This window comes from Hypoxylon fragiforme (assembly GCF_022984875.1).
Source record: "Hypoxylon fragiforme strain CBS 206.31 chromosome Unknown GGS25scaffold_2, whole genome shotgun sequence".
NCBI lineage: Eukaryota > Fungi > Ascomycota > Sordariomycetes > Xylariales > Hypoxylaceae > Hypoxylon > Hypoxylon fragiforme.
This window is the reverse complement of record NW_026054757.1, coordinates 4,331,391-4,352,351: the sequence shown is the minus strand read 5'-3', so window position 1 is coordinate 4,352,351 and position 20,961 is coordinate 4,331,391. Positions and strand designations below refer to the sequence as shown.

Here is a 20,961-nt window from a genome sequence, read left to right as displayed (position 1 = left end):
GCAGGATGATCTTGGTTCGCTAGGTATGCGAACCAATCATAGAAACACTTGAAGCAGTTGACCCGCTATCATGATCTTCCTCATTACTATAGCCACGACCTTGTTTTTATCTAATAAAGCTATGAGTAAAGCTGCCGTGGGGAAGGCTCTTTGGCCTGGGTGCTATGGCCTCGAAACTGTACCACTGGGATTTTCGACGTGATATTTCTTCGTAAAGGGGGGGAACGGTGGCACGGTGATATCGTGATGGAAACCATTAACCTTTAGCAAGAACTTGAGTAGGTACCTTTAGACGAGGTGGCGCTGGCGCACTTGTGAATTTTGTGTACTATCTCTAATTATCTAGAGCATTTTTAGATATATTGAAGTTAAAACGTTATTTGAGCTAAATATTTCTTCATTCCCAACGGGATATCTACCTAGGTAGTCTAGCCTTCATTCCATAACTGGTCGTGATTCCCTGTGACTTTAAGGTAACGACAGGAACTATTACATTAGAAGTCCCACCCGCTGTGTTCGATCTGTATATCCTTCTAAGCAAGCAGGTAAGTGCAGTGTGCATGATCAAATTATCAGGGTATCATATCTCTTCATCCACCCGCTTTAGTAGTCTCCCCCCAACACCTCACTGTAGCGCATACAACTTCCTCGGCTTCCCCCCCGCACAAGAGCTAAACTGCCACCACCTCGCATGCCACGCGCCCGCAATATTAACTAATCCCCATTTCACCGGCGCCGGAATCGGGGGCCAATTCTCCCACTTGCCCTCCTCAGCCGTGCCGTCCAAGTTGAGCAGGAAAAACGGAACGACATCGAGCGTGCCGGCCTTCGTCACCGTGTTCTTGCCCCACGCCTTGAACGTCTCGGCCGCGAGGTCCGCCTCGGGGGTTCCGAGAGTTGGTGCGTTGGGGTGGTCGGCGAGCGCGGCGATGGTCTGGATCTCGCTGTGGAAGTGGTCGGCGAAGCTGTCGCGGAAGCCGTCCATGATGCGGGCGAGCTCGGCGCCGTCGAACGAGTCGGGCTTCGCCTGCGCGGCCCGCAGGTACTTTGCGAACTCGGCGAGCCCGCCGAGGAACGCCTCGTGCTCCTTGTGCGTGCCCTCCCAGATGGCGGTGTCCTGGAGCACCTGCTCGACCTTGGGGAACAGCGTCACTTCCTCGTCGTCGTGGTGCGAGACGACGAACTTGTGCCAGGTCAGGCTGTATCCGATGAAGTTGGGGATGTCGGCGGGCTTGATGTGCGGGGCCTGTTGGTAGACGGAGTTGAAACCGCGGAGGATGGCGTTGTGGAGGAGCGCCATGTGGGTTGCGCCGGTGGTGAAGAGGTCGGTCTAGAGTAATGGTGGGGAAACCCCGGGAGTCAGTCGATGATCCGATTAAGGAGTATACACCTACATAGGAAACCTTGGCTAGGTAGGTAGGTGGTTGCTCACCTTGTTCGTTTCATACTGCGGCGTTGTAACCAACGCAATGGGCGTATCGGCCCATGGTTGCGCATTCGGGGCCGCAAGATCTAAGGCTGGAGCCGACATGAAGAAAGGCGATCTAGTGAGAAATAAACCGATCAAGATGGGAATAGCTATGAGTATAGGTTTATCCAAGATGCTTCGTTGCGGCTGCTGCTTTATAGCTGTAGAGGGTGTCATCTTGAAGAGAGGTCTACAAGCTAACTTGCAGAGTTTCGGGGATGGGCGATGCTTTTTAGGGAAGATACCGAAGTACACCACCAGTCCGAATCTGTACGGAATGTACGGCAGTATTGTACAATCGGATAGTTGCTGTGATACTGCTTACTGATTTTGTTGTAGTCTCATAGATATTGGTCCAGAAGCTTCTCGTACGAGTACATGACACTCTTCAAAAACATGCCATCGGGAATGATGCCATTGGACATTGAACCCTACATCCTACTAACCTTAGTTACCTAGGACAAATGACTACTAGGTACATAGGGGACACATGCATGTATTGGGTATTGCACATGGGTAGCTCCTTGTTAACTAATGCAATCCATGGATGCATTCATTGTTTTTGCTGAGTAAATCACGGTATTTCATTGGCTACATACCTATTTAGGTGGGGAGCTACTAAAGTGAACCTAGCAAGGACATACATAATTGTAGCAGGGATAAGATTCTGGATGCTTCATATGCCTGTGCTTAACTCCGAACAAACTCGGAATTATGTATTCTTGAATGCGCATTTTCGACTTGAACGTACACATTAATGATGGGGCAGTAGTAATAATACTGTAGTATACCTACATAAGGTACAACAGGTATCTATTACATGTATATACAATACAACCTTCAAGTAGGAAATCATACCTATATACAGGTACGATCCCATGTGAGCAGAGCAGTCAACAGTGAACAATGAGCAGTAAGCACACCTTCATGTGCCTACCTATATAGGTACCATGGCCACTTGATGAATTCATCACTTTGTTGTTGACAAATTAGGGGGGGCCCATCTTATTGATGAAACAAGCATCATTGCTTTTGCCTTTAAATCCTTAGATACCCAGCAGGTATCTGAGAATATACCGATGCCATGCCTCCATCCTTACAGTTCTTTCACCGAGAACCACCAGTACGCGTGAACTGTACGCAGTCCAACCAACGCCATCGAAAATGCAAGATCTCTGTGGGTATTTCAAGGCCTCATTGCCTCCCATTTACCATGTGCCGTACACAACTTCGCCCTATTAAAACACCAATGAAAGAAAGCAGAAAACCCCTCCTGCTATGCGTCGTAGACTTCGTGGGTTGAGCACCTGGGTACCCTTTACATCCTCACAGCCGTAATTCATAGTATCCGTTCGGAATACGAGAAAATGCTGTGGGTGTGTTATTGTCCCATTGACCAGAACAGGAGTTACCTCCATGGGTGTTTTAGTCCTCCTCCTCTCCATGGGGCTTGTAGCGAAGCTCGAGCACCCACTTGCTGTCGAATTCGATACCTCGACGAACCTTGGTAGCCACCTTGCGCCAGACCAGAGGACTGAGACCAATGTCTGCCAGGAACAACTTCCACTCCTCCACCATCACGATATCTCCTTGATCGTCGCCCATTTCAAGCGCCTTCAACAAACCCACTTTTGGCGCACCTAAGGCGACCACGTAGCGCGGGTGTACGTAGAGCTTAGCTCCGTCAATCACCATGACTCTACCGGTCTGAGGCTCGACGCCGCTTGGGATGTCGATCGCCATAACAAATGCCTCGTTTCGATTTGCCCACTCCATCAACTCATATGTTGTAGCTTGGTCAGACTTACGAAGTTCTTCGAAAGACATCGTAAGCCCTAAAAGCGCATCGATGATCAAGGTTATGGAGCCCTGAGAGGCATTGAAGGTCTTGGCTGCGGGACTGACATGGGCGAAAAGCTCTGATTTGGTGAAGATGACGCCTCCAAAGGTGCGAAATAGTCGAACCTGTTTTTTGACGTCCTCAAATAGCTCTCGTTCGCGCTCGATGCCGACCACGCAGACTAGAACATTAATACCGCGGTTTCGAAGATGACGGGCCGCTGCTAGGGCACGAACTCCCGACTTGCTATTGCCCGCTAGGACGACAATCGTAGTAGTGTTAGGCGGCGATGCTGTAGCAGCTAGAAGCTTGACTGCGGGGTCATCGAGCGCATGCATTGCCACCTCCGTAATGCCACGACCGGCATTTTCTGCCATGAGGTCCTCAGTGAACCCGAATTCGTGGTGCGCCACATTTTCAACCGCCTGCATCTGTAGATGAGGAATAGACTCGATTCGGCGGTTGGAAGGCACGGCATATAGGCCGCTCGAAGAAGGAACAGGCTGTTGGCATAGGTTAGAGACAATAGGAACAAGCAAGGGGGGCATGCACGTACTGCAGAGTTGACTCGGCTAGATCCACTGACGCTCGCGGTGGTACTAGCTTTGCGCGATTGTGAACGTCGACTCATGGACACGCGGGATTCTCCACGAAGCCGAGAAGTGCGGCCGCTGCCTTCAATGACACTTGTACGGTCATCCCCATTGATGATTTCATCGTCCGCCTCGCTTTTCCAGTAGTCACCAGAACCCACCTTAGATCTTGAGGCAGCTTGTGGCAAGTCCAAAACGTTCTCGGTGTAGTGGAGGTTCTTGCCGCCAGCCGTTCCAGGCTTTGGTCGAGGGAGACGGTTGTGAGACACCAAACGTTCTGCTTCGTCAATCTGATCTTGCTCTTTCATCTCATCAAAGATTTTGCGCTTGTCAAACTTTGCAAGGCTACCCTCAAAATCGAAGTCACCGGCTTCTTGGACGTCCGTAACGTCTTCCGAGGCCCAAACATTAGCGACATTCGCGTCAACTCGCCTCTTCTGGCTTTTCTTGAGCGATGCAAAAGGCTGGAAAGATGCGCTGGATTGCAACATGGGGGTCTGCCTCCATCCTGCGCCTTTGTTGCCGCCAGTGGGTGCTGGGGAACCATTGCTGATACCCACCTTGTTGCGTCGTCGTCCACGACCTCGAGCACTCTTGCCATTTTCCTTCCTTGGGCCTGGAGCACCCGGGTCGAGAGTCGCGGAAGGGAGAGATTCGAGATTCTCTTGGTCACTTGTAGCGAAGGCGAGCTTAGATGAGTTGATGGGCGATAATTTCAATTGCGCCACATGCGCGTCAAGACCGCCGGGTACGGCAGAGTCAGTAGTCTCATCAGGAGAAGAGTATGTCAATCGATCAGCGGGATTGAGTATGACAGGGTCTCGTTTCTCTGCCGTGTTAGGTTGCGCATGATGATAGCGTGGGCCTGGGCCAGAATTGCCGTCAGACTTGGGAGTCGACTTAGGAGTGAGACTCAAGATAGCTGGATCTTGGAACGCTGCCATAGGCATCGGACGTCCTGTCGTCAAACGTGATGATGATTCTGCAGGCTTGACAGCAGGGCCAGGGACTGGCATGATATCAGTGACATTGTCTGCACGAATGTCAACTTGTCCGAGGAACTGGTTTGTATCTAGCAGCAGGGCTGGTTACAATTAGCCAAAGGTCCTCTCAACACTTAGACGTCATATCAACACTTAACCATTCAACATACCTTGGTCTAGGGTTAGGTGCTGCTCTGGGACAAGACCTTGCAAGATTCCTTGGATTCGTTGGCCGAATGGCTCTTTCAGAACAATAACATAGTGGCCACCCAGCCACTGGGATAGGGAAGCAGATTCACCCATCATCGCGAGGCTATGATTTCTGAAAGTCGCCAAACGAAATTGTTGTGGTGACTATAGTGTCGAGACTCGCCGGAAATGGATGTATGTTAAGTTGAACGAACGAATGATGGACTTAAAATGCACGTATCTTATCACTCAAAAAAAAAGCACTTAAGCACCCCATGCACCTGATCCACCCGCGTTTCCACAGTGAAGGAGCGATCACTCGTAATGTCCAGGGCAGCTAGGGCAGCTAGTATTATGTAGGTAGGTATGTATTCGTCACTGGATACCTTAGATGCCTTAGGGAGAAGGTACTAATACGGTATGTATATGTTCAATGTTATGGGTCAACGGTGTATGGTGTACGGGTGGTACAGGGTATTCTCAGATCATAACCACAGACGTGTAGTAGAAAGAGCACGAAATTCCCAGATCTCTATCGAAGTAATCAGGTAGAGATGATATAATTGGCGAATTCCCTTGTCTTGGCTACAAAGGGGTTGATCTTGGCCGTGATAATGGAGGTGATTACCTACGAAGTAGGCTATAGGCGCAATTACTGATCTAATCACCTCTCAGTATAATCATGTACCAGCAAATTTCTTAGCTAGGTACATATGTAGGTGGTAGGTAGGTAGGTAGGCAGTCTGTGTGGCGGCGACTTGGTATACGAATTCGATGTGAAGATTTGGTGTTGCGATTCTGTAGTATTTCGAAGCTGTATTTTAAAGCACCTGAATGTCTTGGCGCCGAATGGTAAATTGACCGAAAACACTTTCCACGGTTCAATGATGCTCGTTTATCGTCTAAGAGTTCGGTACTCGGTACGGTATATCGACTGTCGAGGGATGGACGTGCTGTAAAGTTCACCGTAAGGTAGAGAAACCTTGAGGACGCTGATTGTTTTTTGGTTCAAATGTTTCGATGTTCTTTGGTTTTTTGGTCTCCGTTCAGCCACCTTAGTCAGAGCATGGTCTTATCGATATAGTTAGGACCCATGAACAAACGCGACCCACCATGACAACAATACCTGGTACATACTAGGATCTACCCAGTAGTTATCACATGCCAACATTGAAGCGCTTTTGTCACTCTCTGCAATGAGTCTGCATTCAATGTTCAATTCAACTTGTACAGCAATGATTAATTGCATTTCAGTACTGTACATAATGATAGCACTAGGTACATATATCATACTCATATCATCATGAGCCTTAAGCCTTATTGGCCATCTCATTATAGCAGATAGTAATCAGTCATTAAGTGAAGATACAACTAAAACCCATGTGCTGCCATCATTTCTTCCTCTTCTTCATCAACTAGGTTAATGGCCTCCACGTCTTTCTTTCTCGGCAGCGTTGATGAGTCTTTGAAAGCATAGTCTTGTATGGTAGAAGGCTTCTTCGCTTTGAGTGCTGACTCCGCGCTGTACAGTTTGTTGTAGAATTGGATAACTCTGGGATGTGCCATCACTTTTCTCTTGTCAAAATTCAGCACCTGAAGTCCTTGCTTGCTCACCGCTCGACTAAGCGCAACATACGCTTGGCCCTTCTCGAACACCTTGCCGAGATCGACCTTGACTCTCTCTAGAGTCTGACCCTGAGCTTTATGAATAGAGAGTGCCCATGCCAGGATAAGGGGTAATTGCTTGCGCGATGCCTGTACTTCGCCCGTGGGTAGTTCGACTTTCCAATCTTCCACGGTAACGAGTATGGATCGGTGGGTACCATCTGTCGTAGTAAAACGAACATGAGGGTACTTGATACCAGAGGACGAATCCGCTTTTGATGCCGCCGAGTTGCGAATAAATGCCTTCACTTTCGATGCCAGACGGGCACTCGCCTCAAGTGCTTCATCACCCGGGACATCCTCGCTGACGCGGTTACTGTAATATTCGAACTCTTCTTCCGTCCTGAAATCGATAACTTTCCCAAGCGAGCCATTGACCAATTGGTCGTCCAAATTCTTGATCAACATGACCTGAGCTCCCACTTTTAGACTTATGGTTTTGGGGGCCATCATGTTCGCAAGTAATCTCTCTCGTTGCTGAGGTTCGCCGCTATCGTAGGCGTCATACAATTGTATCTTACCAGGTAAATTGCGTAGCCGAAAATCATTGGACCTCTCGACCTCTTGCCGAGTAGGGAATCTGGAACAAAATGTTAGCTTGGTTATTATATGTGGTTTGCATGGACAATAATACAGTTCAGTCACTTCAAGATCGTCGTCAAATTGAAGTGGTCGTGCCAGACCTTGGAACGTCTTGACTGTGTCTTCGCTTATTCTACCGAGGCGCATTTCATTGAGCATGTTCGCGAAGTCTAATGACGCAGTTAGATGACGAGACAGAGAACGGATAATTTGTGACATCAAACTTACGAGGATCCTTTTGACGGAAGACTTGGGTCAACCCTATAGTATGGTCGATAGACGTGTTCCATGTACCGGCCTCAAACGCGAACTTGGTATCCTTCTTGCCCGAGTCGGGAACAGGAGGCAACTGGAAAAAGTCACCTGTGATGACCAACTGAATCCCACCCCACGGACGACCGTTGTTTCGGATTGTGCTTGCTATTCGCGAAAGTTTATCAAAGAGCTCACCATCAACCATAGAAACCTCATCGATGACGAGAACGCTCGTTCGAAGCCATCTATTCTTTACTTTCGCATTTCGTCGAATCTTCTTGACCAACGTCGGGACGTCCTCCTTTCCGAGGCCAATACCGGCAAAGCTATGAAGCGTCATACCCCCGATGTTGCAGGCAGCAAGGCCAGTAGAAGCTGTGACATTGATGCGTTCCGGATCACGCTTCCACTTTTTCTTCAACTCGGCAATAATTGCTCTCATGAGCACGGATTTTCCAGTACCTGCCGGACCGGTGAAGAATACACTTTGCTTCTTCTTCATAACCAGGTCAATTACGTGCTGTTGCTCGGAACTTAAGGATATTGCAGATGACTTGGACATTTGTTTGATGTAATTGGATGTCGCAGCCATTTCCTCAGCGGAAAATCCTGGTTCGGGTTCTGATTTCTTATTTTGGTTTTTGAGTTGCTTTCGACGCTCCTTAGTAGCGCTAGCCGTGGTATCCCACAACGTAATATCCTTCTTGTTTGGGGCTGGAGTAACTGACGCCTGCTTAGTCTCCTCGGGCGCATGTTCCTGATAAGCTACTGCGGAATATTCCCGTTTCCAGCTACTAGGGAGGCTCCTCTTCTTCGCGGGGGGTGGGCCAAGCCGCGAGACTCCGTCAGGAGACTCACGTTTGGCCGATTTGTTTTCCGAGTTTTTGGGAGGAAACAGATGGTCTCTTGGCGAGGAAGGCCAGGTCATTTGGCTGGTAGGCGGTTGAGGTATGGGATTCGCAGGAGGCTTTTTCGCGGCAGGTTGGGGAGGGAGAGAAGCAGGAAGCTGGTAGTCCATGTCTAGTTCTAAGGTATTATCATCGCTGAAGTCGTCATCTGCATAAAAGGAAGATAAGGGCGCCTTAGCCTGTGATGTGCCATTGGCAGGCTCAGGATCTTCTTGGAACGAGCCGGCATTGGTGTATAGAGACGCGAAGTTGTCGGAGCGTTTGGCCATATTAATGGTTGAGGAATTGGAGGATATTGGCTTATATTGCGGGCGACGAGGTTGCTCGGGGTTATTGGATCTAAGTTGCAATGGGTCGTTACCCGCTGCCTTCGAGGATCCCGACACGGTATTTGACAACAGGTTGGCACGTCCTTTGTGGGATACCCACTGTGTGAGGTCTCCATTGTGAGCAGCAGGACTGCTTGATGGGAACAATTGCTTCGCGAGTTCAGTCTTTCCAGGTCGTGCTGAAGGCGCATCGGCCTGGTTTTTCTTCACAGCCCGGCCTAACATGATGTCAAGAGAAGAGGGCGCGAAACATACAAAGGCATGGAAATGTCTATGTGGAAACGAGTGTCGGAAACGGAGGGGTCCTGAAGGCAGAAGTCGGAACCAGCCAGTAGTCATACAGGAGGTTCAAGACTGGTTAAGAAGTCGTGAGTCGATCAAGTTGAAATTTCGGGTTAAAAATAAAAATAAAGTAAGAGAAGCATTGATCGACTCGATACGGATTAGTAGGAAGGGTAATCCTACAAACGCACATGCCTGCTTAATTCAATGTTGATTTCGTTTGAATGTATCGAGTAGGTGGATACCAAGCATGTATGTACCAAACCTAAATGGTATGTGCTCCTTGTACGGTGACTACATCTATCGAACCTTGAAGTGGTCAAAGTTCAAAATTGTTGAAGTCGCGTTGAAGCGCGTTGATTACATCTATGGGTACAAAAGTAGTTACACAGGGACCCCACGCTAAAAAAAAAATAAAAAAAAAATCAAACCGATCAATGTGGGATGCGTTACGATGTCTAGTAGGGTACTAGGGTAGTTATGTAATACTAGGTAATCAGTACGTACCTAGTTATCTACTAACTAAGTACCTAAGTAAATTTGTTTAACGTAAATCACCGTAACAAATGAATTAATACGGTTTTGCTTTGACTTACTCCGTATTCTAGGCTGCTATGCCTTGGCTGTTCAGTTGAAGACTCAGAATGATCAATGATAGAACAAACACTTTATAAATCTCAAGAACATTAAACATTGAAATGGGTTGAGAGGTTGAGATACCATTGTATTTTTTTTTTAAAAAACTACCTGGAGTACTTTAGGTATAGGTACCTACCAACAATTAATTTCCCTTTCACCTTTTCATCTATGTAATTGAAAATCATGAGCCAGAGACACGATATGACTCGCGATGCAGACGCCGAGGATGAGGAATATCGTCAATATGTTACAGGAGGGCAGAAATTAGAGGATTTAGACAAGAAGTAAGTCATAACCAAAAATTCACCTATTACGAAGCTAATCAATTGTCAAGGTACCCTAACCGACCAAAGAATCACTCGAGGACACAACTATTCTCCGAATTATTCAACGGACTCTTCAACCCTTTGAGCGAGAATAAGAAGCAGTCTCAGCCAAAAGTATCACGCGGCAAAGTTGGACGCGGCGGGCCCAGTAAGCTCTCTCCACAGGAGTACAAACGCAACGTCATCGAGCGCTTTATTTCCAAATGGCGATCCGAGGTGGGAAACGACTTCTACCCAGCCATGCGCTTAATTCTGCCCAGCTCAGACCGTTACAGGGGCATGTACGGACTAAAGGAGAGCAACATTGCCAGATTGCTCGTGAAGTTGATGAGAATCGACAGGAACTCTGACGATGGTTCCAGCATCATTCGTTGGAAACTCCCAGGTCCCTCGGCTTCTGCTCGCGCTGGTGATTTCCCTGGAAGATGCTTCGACGTCTTGTCCAAAAGGGCCATGCGCGTAGATCCTGGAGACATGCGTATTGCCGAAGTCAACGAGATGTTAGACAAATTGGCCGCTTCCGCTGGTGAGAGCGAACAGCTGCCCATCTTTGAGATTTTTTACCAGCGAATGAACGCCGAAGAACTGAAGTGGCTCATAAGTATCATCTTGAAGGATATGAAAGTAGGAGCTACAGAGAGAACCTTTTTAGATCTATGGCATCCCGACGCCCAAGACTTGTTCAGCGTATCCTCAGATATTCGCCAAGTGTGTTGGGACCTTTGGGACCCTAAAGTCCGCCTTACTGATGGCCAGACCAACGTCACGTTAATGCAATGCTTCCAGCCCATGCTCTGTCACTACCAGATGTCCACTTCCTTCCAGAAAATGGTTGATAGGCTTAATTCCAGAAATCGGAAGGAAGGAGACGACGAGTTTTGGATCGAAGAAAAGCTGGACGGCGAGCGAATGCAGTTGCATATGGAGAAAGACAACAGCGTTCCGGGTGGTGCGAGATTCCGCTTCTGGTCGAGGAAAGCCAAGGATTACACCTATCTCTACGGCAAGAGCTTCGAAGATAGTGACTCCGCACTAACACAACATCTCAAAGATGCCTTTGCTCCCAATGTACAGAATATCATCTTAGACGGCGAGATGATTGTGTGGGATCCAGTACTCGATAAAGTACTCAAATTCGGCACACTGAAAACCGCGGCCATCGATGGGCAACGAAACCCGCATAAGGACAATGCACCTCGGCCAGTATTTCGGGTGTTCGATATCCTATACCTGAACAACAAAGCCCTCACGCCGTACATCTTACGAGATCGGCGAAAAGCACTTGAAAAATCGGTTCCTGGGGTACCATATCGGCTAGAGGTACACAAATACGAAAAAGCTACATCGGCAGACGTAATCGAGCCAATGCTCCGGAAAATCGTCTCGGATGCCTCTGAAGGGATAGTCATGAAGAACCCTCGCTCCGCATACAGCCCAGCCGATCGCAACGACAACTGGATCAAAGTCAAGCCGGACTACATGACCAGCTTCGGCGAGTCCGTGGATGTCCTGATTATTGGCGGATACTACGGAGCCGGCCACCGCGGCGGTGCACTAGCCTCCTTTCTCTGCGGTTTGCGCGTTACGGAGAACGACATCAAAGCCGGCATGAACCCAGAGAAATGCTTTAGCTTCGTGAAAGTGGGCGGCGGGTTCCGCGCCGAAGACCTCGCCGAGATCCGGCAACTCACGGAGGGCAAGTGGAAGACCTGGGACCCGAAGAACCCCCCGACCCAATACATCCAGCTGGCGAGCAACGACAAGCAGCCCGTGCGGCCAGACGTGTGGATCCGGCCGAGCGAGTCCCTCGTCATCTCCGTCAAGGCGGCCAGCGCAGAGACGTCGGACCAGTTCGCGAAAGGCGTGACGCTGCGGTTCCCGCGGTTCAAGGGCATGCGGACGGACCGCAGCTGGGACTCCGGGCTGGACTTCCAGGGGTTCCTCGAAATGAAGGCGCGCGCGGAGAAGGAGAACGACGAGAAGGCCATGGACATGGAGGCCCGCCGCAAGCGCTCCTCCAAGCGCGCAAAGCGTGACATCGTCATCGCTGGCCAGGACAGCGCCGCGCCGGCTTTCTTCGAGGGGCCCAAGACTAAGGTGTTTGAGGGCCTCGAGTTCTGCGTATTGACGGACTGCACCGCGCCTGTCAAGAAATCCAAGACGCAGCTCGAGATGCTGATCAAGGAAAATGGCGGGACGGTCTCGCAGCGCGCTAGCCCGGGCACGGATATGTTGCTCATCGCCGAGAAAAAAGTGGTTAAGGTAGCAAGCCTGATGAAGGCCGGCAACGTGGACATCATCCGGCCGAAATGGATCCTAGACTGCCTTGCGCAGCGCGACACGGACTTCCTCATACCCTTCGAGACGGGCCACTTGTTCCATGCCACCGAACCCACGAGACGCCATGCCGAAGAGGCCGTAGACGAGTTCGGCGACAGCTACGCCAGAGACCTGAGCATGAAGGAGCTAAGGGAGCTGCTCAATTCGATGCCGAAGGAGGTTCTCATAGGCGAGCCGTTTAGTAAGGAGGAGTTCCTCACGCAACTGACGGCCCATGGACACGATATCGGTAGCTTGAGGAGTTACATATTTAGGGGCTCTACTGTGTATTTTTCGGCTACGGACGACGTCGCCCCGGTATCGTCGCTTAAACTAAAGAATTGGGTTCGATATGGGGGCGGGCTGGTGACCGATGACCTCAGCGATAGGAGTATCACCCAGGTAGTCATCATGGGCGGCACCGAGAGAGGTGAAAGAGAGAAGGCGGCAGAAGTACACTCGATAATCAGCCGCCGTTCCCCTGTGCCTAGGGTGGTCTCGCGACAATGGGTTGAGGATTGTTGGAAAAACTGTACAATGATAGATGAAGAGAGATATGCGCCACTGTGACGATATACATGTACGTTTACTTTTAGTGCCTAGGTACCAGGTACTATGTATGTAATGATTAATATGAAGAAAGCAAAGCAAACTCAAGGTCAGGTAGCAACTGGGTCAATATTCTAAATAGCTATTCTAGCCAATGTGCCATTTCTATTTTTATGCCAATGCATTCAAGTAGGAGTAGTCTATCACTAGTAATTTAATATTCCCCAACCCCCTTCCGTGGCTTCCAGGGGCAGGGCTGTATCATATGCTCTTTACTTCCCTATCGTTAAGAACAATCGATCGCCCACATCCCCTACGCCAGGTTTCAGCATGCCGTTGCCCGTCAGCTCAGCATCGACGCCCGCAACCCAAATCTCCACAGCTTCGGGCCACTCCTCAGCAGCGCGAGTTACGCCCTCCGCGGCGGCGATGACGGACAGTACCAGGATCTTCTTCACCCCCCACTCCTTAAGTGTCTGGATGGCGGCAGCGCAGGTACCGCCCGTGGCGATGACGGGGTCTACTATAATGGCAAGACTGGCTACTTGGTTGCCCTCGGTGCTACCGGCGGAGGCGCCGTGGTGCGGGAGGTTGTTGTAGTACTCGACGGGCTCGAGTGTGCTGGGCTCGCGATATAGGCCCAGGTGGTGGACGGGGACGGGCTGGGGGAGGAGGGTTTGTATAGCTTTGAGAGGATGTTAGAGTTACAGCTACAACTACAACTGGGTAGTACTAGACAAGACGGTGGCTATAACACACCTTCTACCATGCCTAGTCCTGATCTAAGGATAGGCACTATGGACAGGGCTTGCGGGTGCACTGTGGTGGTGGTGTATTCGAACCCGATCGGGGTCTCGCCCTATGCCAAGTCAATATATAATGATTAAACATATAATAGATATATATCTCGGTACCCACCTTTGGGCCCTCAACAGGCGTCAACGCAGAGGCTAGAGCTTCGCACCCTAAGATCACCGAGATATCGTTTATTAAAGTCTTGACTTCGCGGGACTCGGTTCCTTTGGATCTGAGGCGGCTAAGCTTAGCCATCAGGCACGGGTGCTTGGAGACATGGACGTTGGAAGGGAGAGACATGTTGTATTAACGATGTATATGTAACTATAACACGTTTCGGCCGTACTAGGTTATCTGATAATCAAGGACGTTATTCCTGATATGATACGATATGGTTTGATACTTGGAAATTAATAGCAGTAGCAGTACCGGAAAAAGAGGAGGAATAACAAGAAGTTGAGCGATTGTAGGTGAAGATTAAGTAAGTGCCCATATGATTCAAAGTTAAGGAAGGCAGGACGGTTCTACGGTGAACAAGCCGCTCATCGCTTTGCTTTGCCTTGCTCCTTCTGACTTACCTACTTAACTTACATGCATCTACCCAGTTAGCTTGCAGTGTGAGTGCCCATTTGCTGTTGATATGCGGCATGCGTTCATTGGCACGCGGATGATTGGGTAGTGACTCCCTCAAAATAGGTAGGTAACGTACCTAGTACCTAGGAGGTAGGTATTGTACAGTAGCGTTATCAGCACTCAGGAGCTCCAGCTCGTTTCCGGACGCGGGGCAGCTCGACTCTAGAGGCCTAACTCCCCGCAATTACCGGCCGCTTAGATAAGACTCACCTACATAAGTACCTATTGTACCTAACTGCCGTGTAGCGTCTAATACGGTGGCCATTAACTAACTATTCCCGTCATACCCAATCCCAATCTCAATGTTCTCCGTAAACAACTTTTACATGGAATGGCCGAAAATACGCGCCAAGAGGAGAATTAAAGCCAACAGCTGCATAGGTCCTGTAATACCTACGCAGTAATGCCTATACTACCTTTGATAGGCATCTATACCCGGGGAACCTTTGAACACAAATGTCACATCTTTTGGGATGTCAATTGTAACCACTATCACGAAAACGCTCATGGAATTATATCGCGACGCACGACGGTGACATGGAAGATGGCAAGTCGCACACACGTACGCATACGTCGCAAGATGTCGGACGAGATGTAGAGACCGGGAAGACCCCTCATCGTGCATCCGCATCACAGTCCGAATATAATATTCCGGATTCATATGCAAACGTACCCGAGTTGGAAGAAATAGCACCTATCCCAAGCCGGGATGAGCGTCAGCTACGGCCCACTCCTTCTTTAGAAGAGGACAGAGCTCTCGAGCATGAGTATTCTGGTAATGAAGAGGCCCGGCGGAGGGCATCGCGCGCTTTGGGTGAACAGCCCGAGACCGAGAAGCCAAAGCCCGGAGGTGTATCAAGGCTAGCAACTGAGATCTACACCATCTCGTATCTCATCCTCTTCGCCCTTCTCGGCACTCTCGCTCGCCTCGGACTTCAAGCTCTGACCTTCTACGCTGGAGCTCCTATCTCCTTCAGCTCCGTGTGGCCCAACTTCGCAGGGAGTCTCGTCCTGGGCTTTCTGGCCGAAGACCGCATGCTCTTCCGTTTCGAATGGGGCACGCCGACGTACGAGTTGCAGCTCCTTCGAGCAAAGGAGCATAATAGGCTTGATGAAGAGGCAGGTAGGTCTGGATCCGAGAGGACCGTCGTTGACCTTGCTGCTGCGAAGAAGGCTCACATGACCACCAAGAAGACCATACCCCTGTACATCGGGCTCGCAACTGGATTCTGCGGTTCCTTTACTTCGTTTTCCTCCTTCATCCGTGATATCTTCTTAGCTTTGTCCAATGATATGCTCGTGCCAGATGCGGATGGGACGTCTATTCCCCGAAACGGAGGGTATTCTTTTATGGCCCTCCTTGCGGTCGTCATAACTACCATATCTCTATCTCTCTCTGGCTTCTTTGTCGGGGCCCAGCTCGCATTGGCCCTCGAACCCTTTACTCCTTCACTACCCTACGCCTTCACCCGCAGAATTCTCGACCGCGTTGCGGTCTTCCTCGCTTGGGGCGCGTGGATCGGAGCTATCCTCCTATCCATCCTTCCACCCGACAGGTTCAGCAACCAGGGAGCAGCAGAAACCTGGCGTGGCCGAGCAACTTTCGCGCTGGTGTTCGCGCCTCTCGGGTGTCTGGGACGGTTTTATGCGTCCCTATACCTTAATGGGTACTTCCCCTCCTTCCCCCTTGGTACTTTCGCTGTCAACATCTTTGGCACGGCGGTCCTAGGCATGGCGTGGGACCTCGCCCACGCCTCGGTCGGTGGTGTTATTAGCTGCCAAGTGTTGCAGGGCATCGAAGACGGCTTCTGCGGGTGCTTAACTACGGTGTCTACCTGGGTCGCCGAATTATCTGCCCTAAGAATAAGACATGCCTATAGGTACGGAGGCATCAGTGTACTGACAGCGCTGGCTTGTATGGTGGCTATTATGGGTGGTCTAAGATGGAGCGACGGGCTTAGTCCCTTAAGTTGCAAACACTGAGGGATTTAAGGGGCTTTTCAGAGAAGCGAAAGAGGAAAAGGAAGACATCGCGACCTTCGTGAGCATTCCACTCCGAATACTATCTGGCCTGGGATCCAAGGGGGATCTCACTTGGGCTGTGTGTTTTCAAGGTTCTCAAGACACCTGCCTCCTATTGTAGCAGCTGCCATAATACTTACCTATATAGTAGGTACTGAATAGAAATGAGCACAAAGATTAATAATTAATTGATATTTCAAACGATCACTCGAAAATCTTGGCCTGGCGATGGCATTGTGTTGGCCCTAGCCTTTCATGACAGCGGCATCCATTCAACGGTATATGACATCACTCTCTGTACACAGCTTCAACCCTTTAGTTGTTCCGAGAAACGCGGCTACCTAGCGCTTTAATGCTTCGTCAACGTTGAAATCCTCATTATGGCAACATAATGATAGCTCATGGTGCATGAGAAATCAAACATCAACCTAGACAATAAGAAGGGCCATTGATCTAAGCAGCCAACCCTCAAAGCCCAAAGGTCTACGGAGTGGATGGTTCATTTCTCACTCGAATATTCGCGATTGTCCATGCCCTAAGTTATACTAATGAGGTCAATGTTCTCTTCGTTGTTCATCGTTTCAAGTGAATCCATCTCCGCGCGGCCAGCATGAAGGGCGCGTATGCTCATTAAATGCTATTATGCGTCGGATCTTTGGAAAGGCGTCCAAGCTTTAAACCCACCTCATAGTTCTATTAACTAGTAATAAGATCATCGCGATTATCAGTGACTATGGGTATGCCAGTTTCGATGGAAGTTAAGCAGAGTATACTAAACCCATAGTGTTAGCAGTCATGCCTGGGTAACGAGGGCGATACCCCCGTAAAGACCATTGACTACGACCAATTCAAAACATATCGAGTAACCTTTCTCAAGCATTGAAGAGAGGAAGCGGATTTCGAAATCCTTCCCTTCAACTGCTACGCTATTCCAGTCTAGAGATAATCACATCCTGGCGCGACATCTAATCACCGAAGGCAGCCATATCAATATCACAGCTCGGGCTCCGAAGGAATCCTCAAATGCGAGTCTAAGCTTACGCTGGAAGGTTCAAAGTTACGATATGATTTACTTTCAGGAGTAACACGCAAGGGTGAAAGAAGATAAGATGCACTCCTTGTTGTGACGAGATATGTCAGTTGCAGCCAACCTTATACAAAGCCGGCTTATCTCCGTGGATGTTGCAGACATCAATTGATGTCAATTCTTACCTAAGTAGGTAGGTAGCTAGATCGCTGGTCAACAGCCTCGAAGTGGAAGCCTGTAAATTCAATTCGGTGTTATTAACCTACTAACCTAACCTAGGTGTCTACCTATGATGGATGTCTCACGACCTGAAATGCTTTAGAAGGTGGTATTCCCAAAAGCAAAAAGACAAAACGGGCGCCTGGTTAGTTAGGTAGGTAGGCTTCTTCAATCGTGAGGTTAGATGATCGCCATCCCATGTGAAATGGCGGCATCTTTAATATCTATCAAACCGCCAACAAGTGTAACGTAGCAGTTGTCGCAAGTTTTACTTATGAATCTCCAAATGGTACGAAGGAGATATGCCAGGTTGTTTAGATGAAGTTGGAGTTGAGTGGAATTTAATAAAGTGTTCCATGATGCTTGAAAGAGGCTTGAAAGCCTGCGGGTGTATATTATATCAGGTGGTAAAGCAGATGGTATATTAATTCGTAACTCATGAGCTCTAGGCATGTGAGGTAATGCGGCTAATCCAAGACGACCCCTGACGGTCGAGACTATATTAAATGCTGTATATAGATTTTTTGGGCCAAGCTGGGAAAGAAGCTTACGACGTCAAAAGGTTCTCGCCCCTTGGAGACCTTTTTCAACGTACCTAGCCTAATAAATGTGATTCGTAATCTTCTGGCTAATATTCAAATCCCTTCCATCCTATCATCTGCATGGCGCAATGCAATATGGACCATGAAGAAGCAATAGGTAAACAATAAAAAAAAATTATACAATTCATATCAAATAGGTATATGCAATATGCAAACTGACTGTCTATCTCGCGCCCCCTGATGTTATGGATGACGACGCAGCACATTTCTTCTCAAACCACCTAGCAAAATTCGTCGACGGAACATCGATTCCCCTCCAGAACATGTCGGAGGCCCATATGACGATGGGGAAGTACAGGGCTGTGGAGACGATGTAACTGATGGTGTACGGCCAGTACCCTTCCTTGCCAATGTGATCCCAGCAGCCGTTGAGCAGCCACTTGCCGATTGTTCGGTTGCCGAGGCCATGAACGAGGTAGAGTGCGAAGCTTATGCGTCCCAGATAGCGTGCCGGTCGAGTGAGGAATATGGACTGGATGGAGGGCATGAAGACCATGGGGCCAACGACTAGTATCGCGCCAACTGCTAACCAGAAGCGTCGACGGTAGGCAGTAAAAGGCCACACGTACTTGGACCACATGTATCCCGGGGTCTGCGTGTTGTGATCCCGGGGATATCCACAAAGGAAAAGGCCGAGTACTATGCTAAGCATGAGCAAAGCGTTGACTATCCTCCTCTTCGAAGGGCTCTTCGGCTTCTGCAAGATAACCTCGAGCTCGGCGAGAAGCATGCCGGCAATGAATAGGCCGATATCCCAGCGCCAGTGCCCAAAGGAATGGGCCATGAGTAAGGTCTCGACCGCTATGCGGACGGCCGTCCTCGTCTTTGCCAATCCCATGATCAAGAGAAAGACGACCATGGAGCCCCTAAATTCCACGGCGATAGACCACAGCTGCGGGTTGTAGAAGCCGGAGAAATCCGCGGCCCAGTCCCACGGGTTTGATTCTCGATCGAGGTAATCGACGTAGGCACCTAGGCTGTGATGAAAGGGCTTGCCCTCCACCTTGCGCGGGACGTTGACGATGCGAAGCGACGCACAGATGAACGCCATGGAGCTAGATGCGAAGGCCGGGAGGAAGAGTCGGATGGCCCGACGGAAAGTGAGCGAAGTGAGACCGGAGAACAGCTCCGTGTACTCTTGGCGTTGCATCCGCTGGATGAAACGGTGGGAGAGGACGAAACCGGAGACGACGAAGAATATAGAAACCATGGCAGCGCCCGAATATATGATCCGGATGAAAGGCAGCAGCCAGAAGGACGTGTTGTCCTTGTATCCCCATCCCGTGTTGACGGACGGGTAGGGGATGTGGGTCCAGTGCAGGATGAAAACAATGAGGGACGCGACACCGCGAACACCGTCTAGATATTCGGTTGCGTGTGGTTTTCTCAAAGGAGCGTTAGCCTTCTCTGGCGAGTCTGAAGAAGAAGAAGATGGTGGCGGCGCTCGCTTCCGCAGGAAGCTTGGCCTCATGAAGGCAAGGCCTTGCCAGAAGACCGCCCGAAACGAAAGTGAATGTAGACTGTTTTTCCATTGTGAGGACCACTCCGTAGTACGGACTGACGTCCCTCCCGGCGGTAGTTGTTGAGGGAGGAGCGCTTCTTCGTCCTCCCGTGCCGAGTGACCCGCCACATACATGGCTTTTTATGTATGTGTGATATCTCTCGCTCTTCGCTTAGTCGACGTTACGCGACCTGAACGTTGAACTACTTTCTCGTGGGACGGGACGGGATGGATTTGGTAGAAGGCAGAAGTGTACGAAAGTACGAGGGTGTCACTACCCCCCCTTTTTAGCAAAACCCCCCTCCTAAAAGCAAGATTTTATTTTTTATCTTTGCTTCACATACGTAATGATCGTAATGCAAGTGCAAGGCGGGATCTTGAGCCGTGCACGTTTCCCAGGATATGAGCCAAGATTGCGTTTGTGAGATGACCTGGGCCACCGCACAGGGGCTCTCTCAAATGAGCCTAGGGTTAGTTACTAAGGGTATATCCTAGATGGTAATGATGTATGTATGTATGCAATGATGTAAGTAATTATTGTTAATACTGCTCTGATAAGAAAGAGCGGCAAACCAAGAAACACTACGGCTTCGCTCGCTCCAACTACCGCATTGCCGCAACAACAAAAGCAGTGTGTGATACCAAGGATAGAAATGAGAGAGCGAGAGATAGAGAGTCTGTGTACAACAGAGATTAAAGCGCGTCTTGCCACACAAACTACCAGGAAGAAAGAAGAAGAAAAAAAGAGTGCAACAGTATTAGTGTAGCAGAAGGATCAAAATCCTATTACAACATTCTCTGATCGTTCAACATCATACAACGGAACGTCACATGGGGGTGTATGAGCATGAGCATTAGGTTAGGCACTCGAGTTGTGTTGACTGTTGAGAGATAGGAGGACTAGCAATTCAGGGCACGCCGAAAATGAGAACCACCAAACTGGTAAAAGAATAGGGCGATCACTGAAGACTTAAGATTCAGCCAAGGCGGCAGGACCCCAAGATCATCCAATCACGAGTGATGGGAGTGCCGGATCTGCAAGTCGATCTCTCAAAAGGCTTAGCATGTCCGGTTTGCCAAGAGCCGCATTATGACATGCCAAGGCGCTGCTCTGTCACAGACTACCTCCCTACATAGGTAGTCGGCCTTTTGGATATCACTTTTCAGTCTATTTCTGTATGCTTATTTGTAGATGGATTTTAAGATAGACTGCTATCCACCTAGGAAGCTGGTTT

At 49.4% G+C, this 20,961-nt stretch overlaps 6 protein-coding genes across 6 annotated transcripts; 2 read left to right on the top strand and 4 right to left on the bottom strand.

Annotated features, from left to right (window-relative positions):
* Positions 1-441: 441 nt before the first annotated feature.
* Positions 442-1,782, bottom strand: GGS25DRAFT_154371 (uncharacterized protein). Its single transcript, XM_049256427.1, has 2 exons — positions 1,433-1,782; positions 442-1,330 (listed from the first exon to the last, which is right to left on the bottom strand). The coding sequence occupies exons 1-2, from the start codon at positions 1,643-1,645 to the stop codon at positions 626-628; spliced, it is 918 nt and encodes a 305-aa protein (XP_049120763.1). The 5' UTR covers positions 1,646-1,782; the 3' UTR covers positions 442-625.
* Positions 1,783-2,832: 1,050 nt separating this feature from the next.
* Positions 2,833-5,673, bottom strand: GGS25DRAFT_154350 (YjeF N-terminal domain-like protein). The gene is made up of 3 exons (XM_049256426.1): positions 5,055-5,673; positions 3,865-4,985; positions 2,833-3,811 (listed from the first exon to the last, which is right to left on the bottom strand). Exons 1-3 carry the CDS (start codon positions 5,188-5,190, stop codon positions 2,894-2,896), a joined length of 2,175 nt encoding a protein of 724 aa, XP_049120762.1. The 5' UTR covers positions 5,191-5,673; the 3' UTR covers positions 2,833-2,893.
* A 4,034-nt stretch (positions 5,674-9,707) lies between these two features.
* GGS25DRAFT_478920 (ATP-dependent DNA ligase) lies at positions 9,708-13,072 on the top strand. The gene is made up of 2 exons (XM_049259980.1): positions 9,708-10,017; positions 10,068-13,072. Exons 1-2 carry the CDS (start codon positions 9,917-9,919, stop codon positions 12,946-12,948), a joined length of 2,982 nt encoding a protein of 993 aa, XP_049120761.1. The 5' UTR covers positions 9,708-9,916; the 3' UTR covers positions 12,949-13,072.
* Positions 13,038-14,454, bottom strand: GGS25DRAFT_478918 (uracil phosphoribosyltransferase). The gene is made up of 4 exons (XM_049259979.1): positions 14,301-14,454; positions 13,846-14,076; positions 13,687-13,786; positions 13,038-13,612 (listed from the first exon to the last, which is right to left on the bottom strand). The coding sequence occupies exons 2-4, from the start codon at positions 14,020-14,022 to the stop codon at positions 13,200-13,202; spliced, it is 690 nt and encodes a 229-aa protein (XP_049120760.1). The 5' UTR covers positions 14,023-14,076; positions 14,301-14,454; the 3' UTR covers positions 13,038-13,199.
* A 180-nt stretch (positions 14,455-14,634) lies between these two features.
* GGS25DRAFT_478914 (CrcB-like protein-domain-containing protein) lies at positions 14,635-16,725 on the top strand. The gene has a single exon (XM_049259978.1). It carries the CDS (start codon positions 14,893-14,895, stop codon positions 16,336-16,338), a length of 1,446 nt encoding a protein of 481 aa, XP_049120759.1. The 5' UTR covers positions 14,635-14,892; the 3' UTR covers positions 16,339-16,725.
* Positions 16,726-18,388: 1,663 nt separating this feature from the next.
* On the bottom strand, positions 18,389-19,861 carry GGS25DRAFT_518873 (acyltransferase family-domain-containing protein; the record flags this gene model as incomplete). The annotated part of the gene is made up of 1 exon (XM_049263611.1): positions 18,389-19,861. The coding sequence occupies one exon, from the start codon at positions 19,859-19,861 to the stop codon at positions 18,389-18,391; it is 1,473 nt and encodes a 490-aa protein (XP_049120758.1).
* Between the last annotated feature and the right edge of the window lie 1,100 nt (positions 19,862-20,961).